Here is a 19,225-nt window from a genome sequence, read left to right on the forward strand (position 1 = left end):
ATGTTAAAGCATTAGTTAATGGTATAGTTAAAATTTTTCCCTTTGATTATTACTTAGGCCCAGTACAGAATAAGTACACTTGAAATTCTTTAATCCAGCAACCCTTGGAAACAGGGTTTGCTGGGCTAAAGATTTTGCTGAGCCAGGGAAAGAGTGAGGGGGATGGGAGGCTAACCTAGTGTTCCATGTCCTGCACTGTCCCACAGCCACTATGGGAGCAGCAGGTAAGTCTCTGGCAGAGCAAGTTGCTGCGCTGCCTTTCCCCCCAGCTGGGGGTGAGGAAGAGTGGCAGTACACAGAGCTGCCTCCGCTTCCCAGGTTCAGTACCATGGATGTTCCTGAAATAGGGACGTCCAGATTACAGAGGTTATAGTGTAGTGTTATCTCTGAATGACATGGGAAAGAATTAAGGACCTTTCAATAGGAGTGTGACAGTTAGTTTTTTGGGTTGAAAGTTACCATTTTGGTATTTTTGCCATTGCCAGTATGTATGCCTAGCACACTGTTTCAATAATAAATGCATTTGAACACGGACAACTACAAGGTCATACATCTAGGTATGACCTGCATTCTTTGCTCCTACAGTATCCTGAAAAAGATTTAGGGGTCATAGTGGATAAACAGTTGCACACTAGTTCCTAGTGTGATGCTCTAACAAAAATGGCTAATGTGATCCATAGAGCGAGTAGATAGATGAACTTGCCTTTCACTATGGCACTGGCAAGTACTAGAATATTGCATCCAGTTTCACTGTCAATACTTTAAAATATGTAGAAAAAATTGGAGATGGGTCCAAAGAAGAGTCACAAATTGTATGAAACTTTAAGGGAAAAATAGGCTCTACAATAAAAGGCTTAGTCTTTTAATTTTCTGTAAGGGAAAGGATACAGCACTAAGAAGTTGTATCAATAAGTACCTTAATGAAAAGACTAAAGGGCACTAAAGGATTCATTAATGTTATGCACTTCTCCACTACAAGAACCAGTGGCTGGAAATTAAAACTAAAGTCAAAATGAATCCTAGAGTACTAGAACTGGAAGGGACCTTGAAAGGTCATCAAGTCTAGTTCCCTGTCTTCATGGCAGGACCAAGCACCATTTAGACCAGTGGTTCCCAAACTTTTTGGCATCACACCCCCTTTTTGATTTTTGAGAAACACTCAACCTGCCCCCCCATAGCAGCAAAACTTGTTGAGGAAAATAATTAAAAAAAAAAAAAAAAAAGAACTGACGGGGGCCAAAAAACAAAAATAGCAGCACAACTTGCGGGGCAGGGGAGGGATTGATGGGGGGACTGGGTTGCCTTGCTTCCCTCCCCCGGAATTTCTTCACATCCCCCAGTGTGGGAACCCATGATTTAGACCATTCCTAATAGATGTCTCTCTAACCTGCTCTTAAATATCTCCAGAGATGGAGATTCCACAACCTCCCTAGGCAATTGATTCCAATGTTTAACCACCCTGACAGTTACAAAGTTTTTCCTAATGTCCAACCTAAACCTCCCTTGCTGCAGTTTAAGCCCATTGCTTCTTGTCCTGGAAATAAAGCAAACATTTTCAACAGGGTGATTTGGCCATTGGACCAAACTCCCAAGAAAAGTGATGGGTTCTTTGTTGTCAGAAAAAGACTGGATGCCTTTCTGGAAGATGTTAGTTCATGCAAGTAAATATGCTAAATATGGAGTAACTGGATAGATGAAATTCTATCGTATGAATTATACAGGAGGTCAGAGTATATATAAACTAATGGTGCCTTTTTTCAAAATATGAATCAAGGTAATAATGACTTGTTTAATGCTCTTTGTAACATTAGACCACTTCTTGTTACTAACTTCATGATTTATTTGTGAAACTTATTCCAGGAAGTGCAAGCAGCATTAGTGGTAGCAGTGGAAGTTCAACTAGAAACCTGTGGGTTAGTGGACTCTCCTCTAACACAAAAGCCGCTGACTTGAAAAATCTCTTTGGCAAATATGGAAAGGTATTTGTTTGTGTTCAGTATTTTGTTGGAAAGCACTAAACTGACTGACCAATATAAAACCTAAATTACATAATGGCAACAGCAATAGCTGCTGTCAAAAGTGTGTATGTCAATGCAGAGGTATCTTGGCAGTGAAGGAAGAGGTTTTTGCTGGAGTAGTTTCTGAGAGACCTGGGGAGGTGGGGGTATTTAGTTACCATTACATATCAATTGAGTCCTCATTTCTCCTTCCAAAAACCCACAAGGTCCTATCTGATGGGTGTGTCTTAACCTGAAGTGGTCAAATGGAAAGATTTTGTAGCACTGCTAAAATGACTTATTGGGATTGGACTGCATAAGTCATCACACTTTCTCATAGCCAGAGTAATTCTTTTAGATCCAGAAAAGTCTGTCTTTTCCTCTGAATAATAATTAGAATAGTATAAAAGGTGGAGGCCTTGCTTTATTTTTTTATAGTTGCGTCTGTTTAATCTTCAGAAGCTCTTTACAGTGTCTTCCTCACTAAAGAAGTTCAGGAATATGCAGTGCATCAATGGGTTATTAAAACCAGAAGCCTGTATGCTTTTTCACTGCTGACTACTCTAACAAATGCCTAACTGGTGGGTGGGTGTGTGTGTGGGTGTGTGTGTGGGTGTGGGTGTGTGTGTATATATATCAATCTTAAATTGCTTTCCATACCACCTCAGATGTTGATATCCCTGATTAAATGTTACTTTCAAGTAATGAAACCTCTAGATCTGTCCTTTACTCTTCCCACAATACAGACTTGCATTTGTTGTAAAATTAAATCTATGGCCTATCAAAAACTGAATTTGAGAACAGTGTAAACAAAAATATATGGGGGAGATTACTGTACTGCATGTAAAAACTTTCAGTAATTGAAACTGCTGTACAAATTCCAGTCTGCCTCTGTGCCATGGATGTCCCAGCATTTATTTATTTATTTATTTATTTTTAAAGCTTGGAGCCAGAAGTGGTAACTTGCTCAATGCTTTCCTATCACAAGAGGCATCCTGACATAGACAAGTGAAATTACCTGATAGTCTGGTATTGATTCTTGAAAGAAGTTCCCTCCTCCATACATACATGTGGAAAGGATTGCTTCATGAAAGTTTGAGTGCCAGTAAAAGTTGGTGGTTTTCTCACTTGTCTATTCAACACACTTAAACAGTGTGGTAAAGTTTTTTTTTTTTAAAGTTATATTAGTGGGAAAATGCTAATTCTACTCCATGTATTTCATATGCACTAAAGACTTTTAAAACTAGTGTTGGATTTACTTTTGAGCACGTACACAACTTGGCATGATGAATCAGAGTTGGGGTAACATTTAAAATATTTGAAAATTTTTACCCTCTAGTGAGAAAATTCCCTAAGAATAGAAATTTTTCTCTTGTCTCTCTTCTGCCAATTGCATTCAAAATATTAAGCTTTTCTTCAAATTTATTATTGGGTTTTATTTTAGGTGCTTAGTGCAAAGGTGGTCACAAATGCACGAAGCCCTGGAGCAAAGTGTTATGGCATTGTAACCATGTCTTCCAGTACAGAAGTGGCTAGATGTATAGCGCACCTCCATCGCACAGAGCTACATGGGCAACAAATTTCTGTTGAGAAAGTAAGTTTAATGCATACTCATTACATAAAAATTATTTGAGTATGAGGTTGCATTATTTTAAAATTATTTTTCTTAAAAAAAAAAAATCCTAGGTAAAAGGTGATCCTTCCAAGAAAGAGCTGAAGAAAGAAATTGATGAGAAATCTGGCTCTGGTAGAAACATGGGGGATAAGAAGACTGCATCAGTCGATAAAAGTAGCAAGTAAGTAGCTTTGCATCTTCTGGTTTGATTGACTGTCCAATTAAAATGATCTATACTGAAACTATAACCAAATCTTTCTCGCGGTCTCTTTTTATGTCCTTTTTAACAAGAACTCAGTCAGCCAAAAAAGAGGAAAAGAAATCTGACAAATCTGAGAAAAAAGAAAGTAAAGAAGCTAAGAAAACTGAAGGTAAAGATGAGAAGAATGATAATGGATCAAGTGGCTCTAATCAAGAATCCACTAAAAAAACTGAAGAAAAAAGACGAATAAGTATGCACTATAGCTTTTTTTCCTATTTCCCGTTTTATCTTTTCATTTGCTTTCACCGCAACGGATAATACCCAAGATACCATTACATATAAATCTTTTTTCCTTCAAACCTACAATAATAGGGATGTCATCACCATGTTAGAAAGTCATTTCAGTGCTGTTATACAAACTGCTAGATTTTTGTAAAAACGAGGAGCCCTGTGGCATCTTAGGCTGTGTCTGTACAGTACCCTTATCTCAAAATAAGGTATGCAATTTGCGCTACACAAATTGCGTAGCTTATGTCAATCTTTTATTTTGAGAAAGTGCTATTCCAAAAGGTCCCTTATTCCTTGTGCAACGAGGTTTTACAGGGACATCAGAATAGTGAGCCTGTTATTTTGATATAATGGGCTTGCTCTTAAGATAGGAATAGCTATTTCAGGATACCAGTTATCCCAAAATAGTTCCACAGTGTAGATGTAGCCTTGGAGACCAACAATTGGGAGGGCTCAACAAATAATATAATCTACTCGCCAGTGGCAAGTATATTGTAACCCGGAAGAGCCGGTTTCGGGTGATTTGCGCATGCGCAGATTGCCAGACAGTGCGGCTGGCAAGCAGGGCTCGCTGCTCAATTTTTAAGATTCATATCTTGCATTTCAAAAAGTAAACTTTCCAGAGCAGGCTGTTGCCCATCTTAGAATTTTCATTTTATTTTAATTTGTAACTATAGTGTTAAATCAAATGCAGTTTTTAATTCATTATTGTTTTAACCCATTTTTCTTAGGTGGAAAAAGTCCTGGTCAAATGGTAGTTCTAGATCAAACAAAAGGAGACCCAGGTCACACTAGAACAATGAGAAGGGGAAGATTTGATAAAGTAAGTATCTCTCTAACTTTGACACACACAATCCTCGTGTCTCCATGCTACTTTCTAACCACCTTTACTCCAGTGAATAATCAAGTAACTATCTGCAGATAGTTATTTTAGAAGAATATTCTAAGGAATTAACTGTTGTCCATGCTAACTAGTTCTTTTGATTGTTGTAAACTAGCAAGCACCCAGAAATCTCTGTAGGCCTATATGACTTTTGAAATAACTAGAAATTTTGTCTACAGCCTCCAGTGTTAAGGAACAAAGAGCGTATCATTCAAGATAAAATGAAGTTCAGGGAATACAGAGGTAGAAAAGATATCTTGCCCTTTGAGAAAATGAAGGAACAAAGAATGCGGGAGCACATGGTTCGATTGGAACGAATACGTCGAGCAGTTGAGCTTCGAAGGTAGTAATTAAAGTCTTGTTTGAACTTGGACTGCTTTTAAGACTTAATTGGGTAAATTACTATTAGAAGGCAGATAATAGGGCATTTCATCATAAGCTTTTTCCTCAAATTTGCTCTAATTTGAAATTAAGTATGAAAACAATTCAGACACATCAGAAATCCAAATTAGGTTCAAACAGTCTGAAATTAGTGTCCAGGGGGTAGAATAGGGATACAATTTTAATAACTGCCTGGTGCATGTCAGTTATATGTGACCAATCTACTTCTTTAAACTATTAAAATATTTAATCCAATCACTATAATAGTTATGACTAGAAATAAACTCAGTGAGTATATATTTGCATAGCTTAGTGACAATGTGGCATGATAAATGATGGATATTTTTGCTTCCAGTAGGCCAATCTGTGTTACTTTTGAAGCTGGATAGATACTCTGCTTTGTCCTGCTACCTCAATGCAGGAAACTTGCAAAGGGAGCAGGAACAACCTAGGAATATGTGCTGGCATTCCTGGGGTGTGTGGATTTCCAGTGGGAGTAGCGCTGGTATAGCAGGCTTCTACATCTACCTTTCTGCAGGCTATTGGAAAGATGGGCCTGGTAGAGGAGAAGAAAGAAAGGAATAGGACCATGCTGCCCTCTGGCATATGGCCTAGCTATTGTCTGTCAGAATTTTGGGGAGGCAGTAAAATTAGCTTCCTGATGTTTGTTCTCTAGCTCTGCTAGAACTGCCACAAGCTATACATACCAAAGACTAACTTTCATCGTGTATATCTATGCTAGGCTGTCATCTTGGCAGTCAAACTGCAGACTGTCGTAGCAGATCAGTTGCTAATTAAAAATATATTAACATGCACCTACTCCCCATTTTATCAACATGTTCTCTATATATGCCTCAGATGATCACTTAAATAATGGAGTTATAGCATGTTATGCAGATCACCCAGTTTAGGCTGTTTAAGGCAAAGGGGGAAGTTAATTTTAAAAAAGCAGGGTGGGGGCAGAGGGCTGGCAGCAGCATGTCTTAGAATTTAATGCCTGCTGACTACAACTCTGGCAGTATTGCACAGGAGAAAGCAGTCTCAAATAAACCATCATTGTAAATAGGGCCCTACCAAATTCACGGTCCCCATTCTGATCAATTTCACCTTTTTGTAGGAATTTAAAAATCTTAAATCTTATTACTTTAGCTATTTAAATCTGAAATTTTAGTGTTATAACCATAGGGGTCCTGGCCCAAAAAGGGGTTATGTATTGGGGAAGAGGGGGTTCTAAGATTATTGGTTGGGGAAGGGAAGGGGCTGTGGTAGTGCTACCCTTACTTCTGGGCTACTGCAGGTGGCAGCACTGCCTTCAGAGCTGGACAGTTGGAGAGCAGCAGTTGCTGGCTGAGAGTGCAGAAGTAAGGATGGTGTGGTATGGTATTGCTACCCTTCTGTGCTACTGCCTGTAGGGCCCTTGGTCTTCAGCTATCACTCTCCAGCAGCCCCGGTCTGAAGGCAGCACAGAATTAAGGGTGACAGTACCACAACGCCTCCCCAATAACCTTGTGACACCTCCTTTCAGCACACACACGATTCCCTTTTGGGTAGTATCCCCCAATTTGAAATTCAGGTCTCACATTAAATCAGTGTAGTAGAGGGTAAAAGCACACAAGACCAGATCTCACAGTCCACGAGGCGATTTTCATGGTCGTGAATTGGTAGGGCTCTGACTATAAGCTATAATTTTTAAATTAACGTTTAGGCGAAGAGAACTTGCCGAGAGAGAGCGTCGAGAGAGAGAACGCATTCGAATAATACGTGAACGTGAGGAACGTGAGCGTTTGCAAAGGGAAAGAGAACGATTGGAGATTGAAAGACAAAAATTGGAGAGGGAAAGAATGGAACGAGAGCGCTTGGAAAGAGAACGGATTCGTATTGAACAGGTACAGGCCAGTATGCACAGAATGAAGTGTTAAATCAAGTTACAATATTGTACTTAATTTTAGCTATTTTATTTCTGTGGTTCCAAGTAGAACTTGTAAACAGTATAAGTAGTGAGCTTTTCCTCTGGCTGCTCAGTAGCTTATATGGAGATTGGTTCAGATCTCCATGGAAGTCCACAACCAAGAAAGAGGCTAAAGGATTTTGTTTGCCACTTCAGTCTAACTTAATCTGCAAGTATTTCTTCTATAATTGAATTTACTGTGAATAAAAATGAAAATTCTTTCAGGAAATATTGGTTAAGGATGTGAAAGGTTGAATGGTTAACTGGTTCAGCCTTTTGCCTGCTTACCCAGGTAGCCATTTAACCAGAGGACCAGGTCAGTGAAAGCAGTATCCCCAGCTGCAACAGGCCCAGTCGGGCTGGAGCAGCACCTTTCTCCCCTGCCGCTGGGGCCCACCAACCCTACACAATTAACCGGTTAAACAATTAAAATTATATAGTTTAACCAGAACTTTTTTTTACTGGATATTTACATCCCTAATCATGGTACTAGAAATGTATAAAACTTTCTAGTGATAAAATCTTGGTTTATGAAATGACATATCAAAGGTTGTTTGGCTCTGCTTTTTTCTGTAGCAAGTGAGGTCTGAAACTACTACAGTAGACTTCCGATAATCCGGTACCTTTGGGACCCAGGGGGTGCCGATTATTGGATATGCTGGAGTATCAGGAGGTACTCCGGCGGGGGGGCTGTGACAGGTCTGCTGGGACCAGTACTGCGACCGGCGGTGGGGAGGGGCAGGAGAGAGGTGGGGAAAGGGGTGGCGAAGGGCGAACCCTCAGGCATTTTGCAGAGAGGCAGGGGAAGCCCCATGCACAGCGGCAGTGGTGGACTTGAGGAAGCGGCTGAGCAGAGCAGCTGGGGTGCTGCCGGGTTGGTCCCGCAGTGCCACTCAGGTATGGGGCGGTGTTGCGGGACTAACCGGGCAGCACCCTAGCTGCTCTGCCCAGCCGCTTCCCCAAGTTTGCCGCTGCCGCTTGCAGCCCCAGCTGGCCTGTAACAGGCGGCTGTGCGGGCTTTCCCCCACCTCCCTGCAAAACGGTGGAGGGTTTGCCCCTTACCGTGCCAATCCCCACCCAACCTGCCCCACCCCGGCCAGATGCAGTGCAGTCCGGCAGACCCGTCACGCGGTATAATCCCCTTATCCTCTCCTCTCCTCTCCTCCCCTTTACCGGCCTGTGAGCGCGCGTGGCGCTCACAGGAGCACCAATTGTTCGGCTGGCTGGAGCACTTCCAGGTTCCAGTTGGTGCTGTACTATCAGGAGTGCCGGACCACTGGATGCCGGACAATTGGAGTCTTCCTGTACTTGGTATTGTAAGTTTCTCCAGTATTCGTACGGCTACTGAATTTGATCTGTGTGTGGGTGTAGGGGGGACTTCCGTATCTGTCAACTGTTGTAGTAGATGCAAATATACAAAACTAATAGGTTCATAATGTAATCTTTCTTCCTTAACTTTTTTTGGTAGGAGCGTCGCAAGGAAGCAGAGCGTATTGCTCGTGAAAGGGAGGAGCTTCGTCGACAGCAACAGCAACTTCGTTATGAACAAGAGAAAAGGAACTCTTTGAAACGTCCACGTGATGTAGATCACAGGTAGTGTATTTTCCAAGTTGCTATCCTACTGCTCCTGCCACCTAACCATTTCATTAAGCAGGCTCATGCAGAAAACACTTCCTCGGGTAGGATTGAATACGTGCTACCATAACAGTGCTGCTGATCTACTTGTTAAAGACTAATATGTCTAAATCAGTGTAGTGTAATTGTAGAAAGAGAATTTCAGATTAGGAAGGAAGCATCTTATGATAGTTCTCATGGTCCAACAGGAGCATAGCAAGTGTGCAAGCACAGCATTTTACTGTCCTGATTGTAAACAGTTGTGGAAGATTACAGCTACTACGTCTTACTGTTAAAACTTCAAATCCCTGGAGTGGGATGGCTCTGTGAATCAGTACTATAGTATGGTGCCTTTATCATGGAAGGGGAACTGACCCATGTCTTGCCTTGATCCGGCCCTCTGGTCGCACCTGCTGCAGCCTCCCCTCATCCCTTGCAGCATGTGGGTGGTGCTATGGCTGGAGCTCTAGTATTGGCTCCCCACTGTAGGGGAAGGGGAGCAGCCTTGTGGGCCCATCAAGGCAAGCCGTGGACCGAATTGGGCCCCCAGAAGACTTACTCCAGCCTTGGTAAGCTCTGAGCCTCAGTGCCTCTTCTCCTCTCCCAACTCCCCCTCCCCCAGCTTCCCTGCTAGAGCTTTGAGGTAGTGTCTTTTTTTTCCTGCTTCTCAGTTGAGGGCCATGTTAGTGAGTCTGTTGGGATTTTTCACTTCACACTTGTGTGGCCCACAACTGATTTCCCCCCCCCCTCCGGTGGTTTAGTCGACCCTGACCCAAAAAAGGTTCCCTACCCTCCTATAGCTTGTAGAGTTCTTTATCAGTTTCTTCCTACTTCAGTGGTAAGGGACAAAAGTTGCTTGCTGGCAAATCTTTGACACATTTGAACTGAATCACCTAAAAGCATTCATTCATCAAGGTACTCATAATTTTTACATATGCCAAAATATGGCTGCAATCAGTCATGTATATACTTCATGGAAAATAGGACTTGAGTTTTCAAGGTTGGTAATTTCACATTTATGAATATATAGCCTTACTATAGACAGCCTGTGAACAGACAAAATCTGATCCTTTCATAGTTCTGTGATTTAATGTCTTCAATGACTGGGCTAACTGGAGAATTGTGCATACTGTTCTCCTCTACATGTTTATGGATTTAGCTCTTGTAATTTTGTCTGGAAGAACAGAATTTTCCTTAAGTTCTACTGATGTAGAATATGGCTATGTCTAGACTGCAGGCTTCTTTTGGAAAGCAGTATTTTTCAGAAGAGAACTTCCAAAAAAACTTCTTCCGAAAGAGAGCGTCCATACTGCAAAAGTGCATCGAAAAAGCGATCTGCTTTTTTGAAAGAGAGGGTCCAGACTGAATAGATGCTCTCTCACATGTAAGCTGTGATTTCTATAGATGGAATGGCCATCAGGGTACCAGTGCTTTTTCTCTTTTCCAAAAGAATTCCCTCTCTCCGTCCACATATACCTTTTCGTGAAAGAGCTCTTTCACAAAAAAGCTTCTTCCTTGTAGAATGAGGATTACCAATGCCAGGAAACCCCCCTCTGTTCTTTCAATTTTCTTGCGGAAGAATGCAATTGCAATGTGGATGTTCCCCAAGTTTTGTCGGAAAAACCATCATTTTTCCGACAAAACTCTGTAGTGTAGACCTGCCTTATGTGACCAGTGAACCCTTGTGCAGAAAACAGTGGGCCATTGGTACTGGAGTTGTAAAATCCTGTTTAAATGTAATGTTTTAAAGTATAACCGATTAAACAGTTAACCACTTAAACCAGATCCCATGCGCTGGAGCAGTCCCCTGCCTGTTCCTGCTCCAGCCTGATCAAGCCACTGGTTAACCAGTGACATCCTTGCTTACTAGTAGTCTTGGATGTTCGTAGAGATAGTATTTTAATATAAAAAAATATTTTGTCCACTTTGGGTGGGTAGGAGGTAATACAATGGAAATGGCTGTTTAATTTTTTTTCTAAAACTACCTTAATTAGAAAGCAGTGAACTAAGCTGTGCATTTGTCAAACTCACTGAAGAAAAATTGGAACAAATTATCAGTTCTAAGCCTGTGTTACAGGAGTTGAAGACTAAACAACTGATTCACTTGGAAGAAAACTCATCTCTTCCATACAAATATCTGAATTATTGCCTTTTTACTATTGTAACTTGCTGTAAAATATTAATTACAAAATGTGTGTTTTAAAGGCGAGATGATCCCTACTGGAATGAGACTAAAAAGATGTCCTTAGATACAGATGCACGCTTTAGTCATGGGTCTGACTACAATCGCCAGCAGAATAGATTTAATGATTTTGACCACAGAGAGAGGGGGCGATACCCAGAGGGTTCATCAGTGCCATCATCCTCTTTTGAAAGGTATGTTTGCAGACAAGAGATACCAAGAGCTCTACTTTTAAGAAGTACTTTAGATCTGCTTGAGACTCAAGATACTGGATGAAGTTTCTACCCTCGCTGCATACTTAAGACCGATACTTGGAGGAATTAAAATTAATACAGAAACTTATACTTGGATCTCTGGTTTATCCAGCCTATTTCATAATCCTGTGTTCTGTAACAATGTCCTTGTTATAGGAGTTCTGCAACCTGTTGAGAAATGACTGTAGTGTCAGTTTACACAATTACAATAAATGTAGCCATTCACATTTTGGCAATTTCATATACATAGCTATTAAGTTGACAGTCAACATAAGTAAGGAAGCAACTGGTGTTCTAGCTGACATAGAAGTCAGCAAGTATACATCCTGAAGTGCAGTTACAATGGAAAAGGTTGATCACAGATACCATGTAAAATCATAAAACAAGCAGGGGAGAGAAAGCTAGTGAATAAAACGTTCAAATCCATGCTTGTGGAGATGAAGGAAAATTGTGGAATACAGGCAGTCCCCGACTTACGCGGATCCGACTTATGTCGGATCCGCACTTACGAACGGGGCTTTTCTTGCCCCAGAGCTCACGGGTGGCGGGACTGCCCAGAGCGCAGCGGTCCCGCCACCGCGTCCTCCCGGGCGAGAAAAGCTGCTCCGGGTCTCCCTGGTGTGCTGGGGGGGGGGACTCCCCCAGCACAGCAGGGAGACCCGAGCAAAGCCGCACAGGCGGCGGACCCCGCCGCCTGTGCGGCTTTGCTCCTTTGCCCCGGAGCAAAGCCGCAGAGGCGGCGGGACCTCTGCGCCTCCGTGGCTTTGCTCGGGTCTCCCTGGTCTGCTGGGAGGCGGAAGGGGGCGCAGCTAGTGCGCCCCTCGCCCCCCCCCCCCCCCCCCCCCAGCAGACCAAGCTTTTGTTGCGGGATGCCTGGGGTAGAGCAGCTGGGGTGCTGCCGGGTTGGTCCTGCGGGTTGGTCCCAGGAGTCCAGATTCAGCCGCTGTTGAAACTGATCAGCGGCTGATTCCAGGAAGCCGGGGCAGAGCAACTCTGCCTAGGTCTTCCTTTAGTCAGCCGCTGATCAGTTTCAGCAGTGGCTGAATCTGGAGCCAGTTCAGACTTACATACAAATTCAACTTAAAAACAAACCTATAGTCCCTATCTTGTACGTAACCCGGGGACTGCCTGTAGTTAGTGGGCAGGCATATAATGTGTTCTGCTCTCCAATTTGTACAGGCGAGAACGCTTTGTAAATCAAAATGAAGGAAAAAAGACACGCCCAACAGCACGAAGAGAAGAACCTGGTTTTGAGAGGTACCCTAAGAATTTCAGTGACTCCAGAAGAAATGAACCCCCACAGCCAAGAAATGAACTTCGAGATACTGACAGGCGAGAAGTGCGAGGAGACAGAGATGAGAGAAGAACAGTGATCATTCACGATAGACCTGAAATATCACATGGTCGCCACCCAAGAGAGACTGGTTCCAATCCACCTAGACAAACTAATTGGAAGACAGAGGGAGGCATAAGCACAGAAAAACGGGATGCCAGGTAAATAGTCTGCTGGACATTAGACAAAGCTGTAGTGCTAGTGTATTCCAGCAAAACCATTGTATAGCACCAATAGTAGCTTGAGAACTTGCATTGAAAAATAGAATAGATAACCAGAATGGCACAGTTTGGAACTTGCATTCCGTTCATGTTGTCTACTACAACCTTGACTATATTGTTTACTGTTCATGCATTCGACTGTGCTCTTCTTGGGCATGCATAGTAGCAGTGTGGTAAGTAGCTCTTTGTGCACCAATGTAGGATGCAGACTATTAGTGACTTCTGAGATGAGTTAAAGATTCAGACCTGCTTAGGAAGTTACTTTCAGGTCATTAAAATCCAAAATATGTAGAGAAATGGACTCTGTCTAGCCTACACAAAGTTGTTACCAGCTATTGCCTTATGGCAATAAAAGAAAAATTTGACTAGGTAATTCTCTTACAGGGGAGAGAGACCAGAGAGATCGGGAAGAGAGGTGTCTGGACATGTGAGAAGTGCTGCTCCTGGTAGCCGTAGCAGTGCTTCTGGTTATGGAAGCAGGGAGGGAGAACGGGGAGTCATGGGAGAAAGAGGAAGTGGAGGACAAGTAAGTATCTTTACTTCTCTATAATTGTTCAATGTTTACTGAAGCTGCTAGAGAACGAGCTGACTCTATACCCATAGTATTGTGCTGCTATGTAATGTTAAAGTTAATGTTTCTCTCCATTAAATACCCAAAAAATGAGTGGTAGAAATGTAGCCGTGTTAGTCTGGTGCAGCTGAAACAAAAAACAGGACTGTGTAGCACTTTAAAGACTAACAAGATGGTTTAATAGGTGATGAGCTTTCATGGGCCAGACAGCTTTATGATCTGGACACACGGCCAAAAAACACTGGAGACATTCCACAGAGATTTTAACAACCTACACCCCACCATCAATCTCAGCCTGGACCATTATACACGAGAGATCCATTTCCTGGACACGACAGTATAAATCAGCAATGGAAAATTAGACACCACTCTCTACAGAAAACCCACTGACTCATACAGTTACTTAAATGCCTCCAGCTCCCATCCAGAACACACCATACGATCCATCATCTATAGCCAAACCCTTCGATATAACCGTATCTGCTCTAATCCCACTGACAGAGACCAGAAATTTCAGGATCTCTACCAAGCATTTATAAACCTCAACTACCCACCCAGAGAAATAAAAAAGCAAATTGAAAGAGCCCGACAAATACCTAGAAGCCTAGTATTTCAAGGAGACCCAAGAAAACCAACAATAGAACACCACTTGTCATCACCTACAGCCCCCAACTTAAACCTGTCCAACACATTATCAATAAACTACAGCCTATACTGGAACAGGATACCAAACTCCGAGAGGCTCTGGGAGACAGACCCATAGACACCTACCTAACCTCAAGATGATTCTTACCAAGAACCAGAGGACATACCACACTAATGCCAACCCTGGTACCTTCCCTTGCAACAAACCCCGTTGCCAGCTTTGTCCACATATTTACTCTGCTGATACCATTTTTGGACCCAACCAAGTGAGTTATAAGATCAAGAACACACATTCCTGCGCATCCAGAAATATAATTTATGCAATCGTGTGCCGAAAGTGTCCGTCTGCTATGTACATTGGACAAACGTCTCAGACACTTCGCCAAAGGATCAATGCCCACAAAACAGATATCAGACAGGATCACAAAGGAAAAACAGTTTCTTGCCATTTCAACCAGAAAGGACATTTGTCTCAACAACTTGATTACCTGCATCCTGCTTCATAGACCTTTTAAGACTTCACTTCAAAGAGAATCCTCTGAACTGTCATTCATGCTTAAATTCGACACTTTACACGCAAATTTGAATAAAGATGCTAACTATCTTACCCATTACAAAGATAGCTTCCCCATTTATCACCTCTAATATCATTAGCTCACAGACATTTACCTCCCCCCTACCCTCCCATCCCCCTTCTGTTCTGAAATTTGATTTCCTTTTCATATGTGTTCACTTTTTTTAATTGTATCCTTTGGTATATACGGTTGTGACAATTTTCTTCCACTGTTTGATCTGAGGAAGTGGGTCTGGCCCACAAAAGCTCATCACCTATTAAACCATCTTGTTAGTCTTTAAAGTGCTACACAGTCCTGTTTTTTGTTTCAAAAAATGAGTGCCTGTTACTTCTCTTGATCTAATATACTTCAGGTGGGTCAGAACAATGGATGTAGCTGCTATTTGAATCGATACCAAATCAACTGGTGGGAAAATAGTTAACTGGAATATAGTTCAGCCTTCTACACCCTGTGGTCCAGATTCCCATTCCCTCCCTTCTAAGCCAGGGCACTTGAGCTGCCATCAAGTTTTTGAGCCTCAGCCAACCCCCACATGGGTGGAGCACAAGCACCAGCTACCTGCTGTGGGAGAAGCAGTGGGGAGCTGGCATTAAAGACCCTGTGTGACCAGCTCTGCATGGCAAGAACAGGAAGCTGCACAGCGTGTGGCTGTTGTCCCTCCCCCCAGACGGGGGGAACTGCAGTGCAGGGAAATGCTTCCCTACAGGCTCCATCCCTATTCCTCCCAGTGGCCAGAAATCATGGTCAATGAAAGCAGCAGGGGGCAGTGCCTGCAAGCACAGGGCCGCATGGTGCCACCTGTCCTCTCCTCTCTTCCCTGCAGCCTCTAGAGCTGCACCAGCTACATGCTCCAATCTCCTACCCCTGCCCAGACTGCACCCTAATCCCAACCCAGTCCACTTCTGGCAGCCCCCGTCTGCACACTGAACCCCACATTTTTGGACCCACCTTAAGGGGGTTTGCTTTTCACACATTTGTGACCCCTGAATTTTTTTTCCTGTTGGATAGAGAAAGTTCTTCACCTCTGTCCTAGAGGCTGAGCATAATGTCTTAGACAATTCTGTACCCTGCTTTCTAAAGTGTTTGGAAACAAATCCTAAGAGCAATTACTAATCTTGCCCTTGCTGGCACTTCTTATCAGTAATTACAATCTTCCTAGTGGCACACTGACTGACCAAAAATCACCAAGAGTGAATTCTTTCTCTCATAACATTAACTATCCTAACTGTGTGTGACACAAAGGAAGGACAGCTATTGCTGTTCCCCAGGTGGGAAAACTGAGGCAGGGTGTAATGTTACTAGCACACTGTCACAAAACAGGTCAGTCAGAGATGGATGTGGCATCCAGGTTTCTTAATTTATAGTCCATGGAACAAGGCCACCTTCCAGATACAAAACCTGAACAGAAACACTTCCACAAAGGAGTTCACACGTTAGCATTGTTTTAAAAATGGTATTTTTATGCAAGAGGAGCAGACTTAGAAAAGCCAGTTCTAATATTTGACTTTGTAAAGTGATCTTACCTTTTAAATACAGAATTGTGAAATAGATAAATTCCATTATAAGTATATTGGCTGGAAACCAGAGTCATTGCATGAAATGTGTTTCTTTCAAGTAACTGAATATAATGCAATTTAAGCCATGTGACCTTTTTAGAGGTGCTATAAATCACTGTGTATTTTGCTAGCATTATAATGAAGATAGACATGTTGTTGAACGCCATAGTCGTGAAACTGGACCAAGAAAGGAATGGCATGGACCTAGTTCTCAAGGCAGCGGGTATCATGATGCAAGGAGAATGGGAGATGGCCGTGGAGGAGGTGGCATGATGTCTCCACATGCAAGGTACAAAAATGCTCCTTTCTCCTGGCTCGTCACTGAGTTCTCAAAGCTCTTGATTGTGATGATAATCCTTTTGCATAAGAACCAGGCAAGGGCCACACGGAAGCTGAGCTTCGGCACTGTCATCTCAGCAGGAGGTCAATAGGAGAAATGCTCCAGTCTACTTCCCTTACTCCTGGTGAGGTGTAAGAGTTCCAGCGTTGATGGGGTGCCCTCGGCGTTTGATTTTAGTGGGTCTTTAGTAGACCCATTAAATCAAACTTGGGAAGATCGACTCCTGCAGTATCGATCTTCTGGGAAGTGAAGACATGTCTCTGGGTTGCTGCAGCACAACATTAACCTGATCTTTCCCACGAGATCTGGCTTAGGCCACATCTTCACTGGCCATGCTGGAGATGGATCTTCTGGTATTCAATTTTAGCAGGTCTAGGAAAGACCCCCTGTAAAGGGCTCCACTCCTCTTATGAGCACTCCTCAGTGGTCGAGGGGAGTCTTATAGTCTCTGCTCGGCTGTCTGGGAGAGGAAGTGTCCAGTATGTGGCATGGAACCAGGTGGCTTCTTACCCCATTGTGGCTGCTGGTGCTTGGAGAGGACCCAGGCCCGCCCACTCCTCTGGGTCCTGGCTCAGGGACCCCGTGAGTAGCAGTTACCTGCTCAGTCTCAAAGAGGTTGGTTGCTGTCATGTTCCCATGGCCACTTCCCCCAGAAGCTGCTTTGTCCAGCCCTTTCTCTTGGGCCTTGTGGTCAAGTCCTCCCCATCCAGGGTTCTGCAAAGTGTTGCCGTTGGCTTACTGGCTCATCTTCAGCTGCTGGACCTGATTCTGATCAGGTCTGAAGTCCAGCTCTCACTCAGAGCTGTCCAGAGTGCTGCTATCTCCTAGTCAGCCCTTAGGGGTCAAACTCCAGCAAGCAACTGGCAGGCCCTGGCCTAGCAGCTTCTTTTATATCTGCCTGCTGCACCCTGACAGGTAGCTGCAGAGGCTGCCACTCTATTCTGCTTGGAGGATCTCTCTTCTTCTGCTCCTGTTGCTGGGCAGGGTGTGAAAAGGCCTCCAGCAGGGATGTCTGGGCCTAGTCCACCATGTCACACACGCTAAATCGAATATTGAGGATGGCTCCCATCAGCACCAATACTCCTTGCCTCACTTTGTGAGGATAGTGCCAAGCTTGGCATAAGGTAGACCAACTCCAGCCACATATCTTTACATAGCTGGAGTTGCATGCCTTAACTTGACCTTACAGGTCTAGTGTAGACCTGGTGTTAGTCATGAACCTGGATAATTTATGTAATAATGCAACATATTCTTTGCACTGCTACTAAGTTATTCAGCAGCAGCAGTGTTCAGCTGCGTCACTGTATTCTACTGTAAAATATGCAACTTCCTCTTTGTCAGGAATAGTAGAGTAGTCAACAACTTGACTGCACGCTCCCTGCTCCCCAGTACAAGCTGTGGCTGAGGATTCCTTCCCTTATTGTGTAGTCAATACAAATTTTATCTATTACATGATGAGTGGATTACCTGCTTCTTAATATCCTTAGTCAATAAAGCTTACATTGTTGTACCAAGCATCTTCTGAGGTTCTACAGTTTTAGTCCACAATATGAGCATTTAGGCGCACACACGTCTGTTGCAGACTCATAACACCTCCACTCAGAATATCCTTTTAACATTTGTTTTTAAACCTTTTTTTGTTCCAGTAACTCTTCACCAATTAATAGAGTTGTACAGATCACAAGCAATTCCATGCAGAGGGGAAGTGGCTCAGGATTTAAGCCGTTTAAGGGTGGACCTCCACGAAGATTCTAGGATCCACAGCTGCTTGGTTTCAAGATAACTTATTGAAATCTCTCCTAAACTTTACCTGATTAGATATGAACAGGAACTCTTGTCTGGAAATCCTGTTCACTTTTTTTAATTTTAACATGATTACTTTCCCTCTGAATTTTGGAGGCATTTTTAATAGTTGCGTTGTAATTTTGGATAGTTTTTGTGTATCTTTGATAAGCATTTTCCCTGCGGCACTAGAGCTTTCCAAAACAGTTGGAACCAAAATATTTGTGAACACTGTATAAATATAAAGGAATAGTGTGCAGCTGTGTGCTAGTAGTTTAATTTACCAGCATTAGCTCTGTGGTGTCACGCTTTAAACTTAGCTACTTAGAATATACACAACAGTAACCTCCATTTTGAAGGTTGTTCAGGCTATAAAACCTGCTTTCTAATTTGTAGAGAATAAGGTTGGTTGTTGCATTTCTGGGTATTATGTAACCTATTTTTGCAGAAGGTACTGTTACATTGAGTGCATCTATGTGTATTCTTCCAAATGTATTCTTTTGAAATAAACCTTCATATTCTGTATAGTTCCTGGTAAGTTTTTGGAACTTTCCATCTGATGGGGCAAAGAAGAATAAAACTGACACGTTTTCAATACAAGCCGTGTGTTCCTGTGTGGCAATGCAATAAATAGGCTACATAAGAGACAGTATGGTTTTGCTTGCTGACAGTCGATACAAACCATCTCTTTGCAGTCAAAGGAAAAGTCACTGACCCGAGGTTATATAGTGCTACCAGCAGAACTCAGTAACTTGTATCCAGGAGACAATTTGTTTTAAATTAAGATGTAAATTAATTAAAATATCAGATATTATGCAAGCAATTTAAAAAAATTGTG

General features: G+C 42.7%; 1 protein-coding gene across 2 annotated transcripts in view; it reads left to right on the forward strand.

The window, feature by feature from the left end:
* SLTM (SAFB like transcription modulator) overlaps positions 1 to 18,914 on the forward strand; it is a 50,217-nt gene extending 31,303 nt beyond the window's left edge. Inside the window, exons 9-21 of one of the 2 annotated variants that reach the window (XM_075897326.2) lie at positions 1,861 to 1,979; positions 3,442 to 3,591; positions 3,684 to 3,793; positions 3,904 to 3,983; positions 4,834 to 4,925; positions 5,165 to 5,328; positions 7,072 to 7,252; positions 8,783 to 8,907; positions 11,134 to 11,304; positions 12,544 to 12,858; positions 13,303 to 13,444; positions 16,397 to 16,554; positions 18,252 to 18,914. In XM_075897326.2, the coding sequence (XP_075753441.2) occupies positions 1,861 to 1,979; positions 3,442 to 3,591; positions 3,684 to 3,793; positions 3,904 to 3,983; positions 4,834 to 4,925; positions 5,165 to 5,328; positions 7,072 to 7,252; positions 8,783 to 8,907; positions 11,134 to 11,304; positions 12,544 to 12,858; positions 13,303 to 13,444; positions 16,397 to 16,554; positions 18,252 to 18,360 (1,916 nt within the window). In that variant the 3' untranslated portion in view covers positions 18,361 to 18,914. Of the gene's footprint in view, positions 1 to 1,860; positions 1,980 to 3,441; positions 3,592 to 3,683; positions 3,794 to 3,903; positions 4,065 to 4,833; positions 4,926 to 5,164; positions 5,329 to 7,071; positions 7,253 to 8,782; positions 8,908 to 11,133; positions 11,305 to 12,543; positions 12,859 to 13,302; positions 13,445 to 16,396; positions 16,555 to 18,251 lie in introns of both variants that reach the window. The other variant, XM_014578979.4, reaches the window with a different exon arrangement.
* The last annotated feature ends 311 nt before the right edge of the window (positions 18,915 to 19,225 follow it).

Source organism: Pelodiscus sinensis, chromosome 14 (assembly GCF_052426305.1).
Source record: "Pelodiscus sinensis isolate ZL-2025 chromosome 14, ASM5242630v1, whole genome shotgun sequence".
Taxonomy (NCBI): Eukaryota; Metazoa; Chordata; order Testudines; family Trionychidae; genus Pelodiscus; species Pelodiscus sinensis.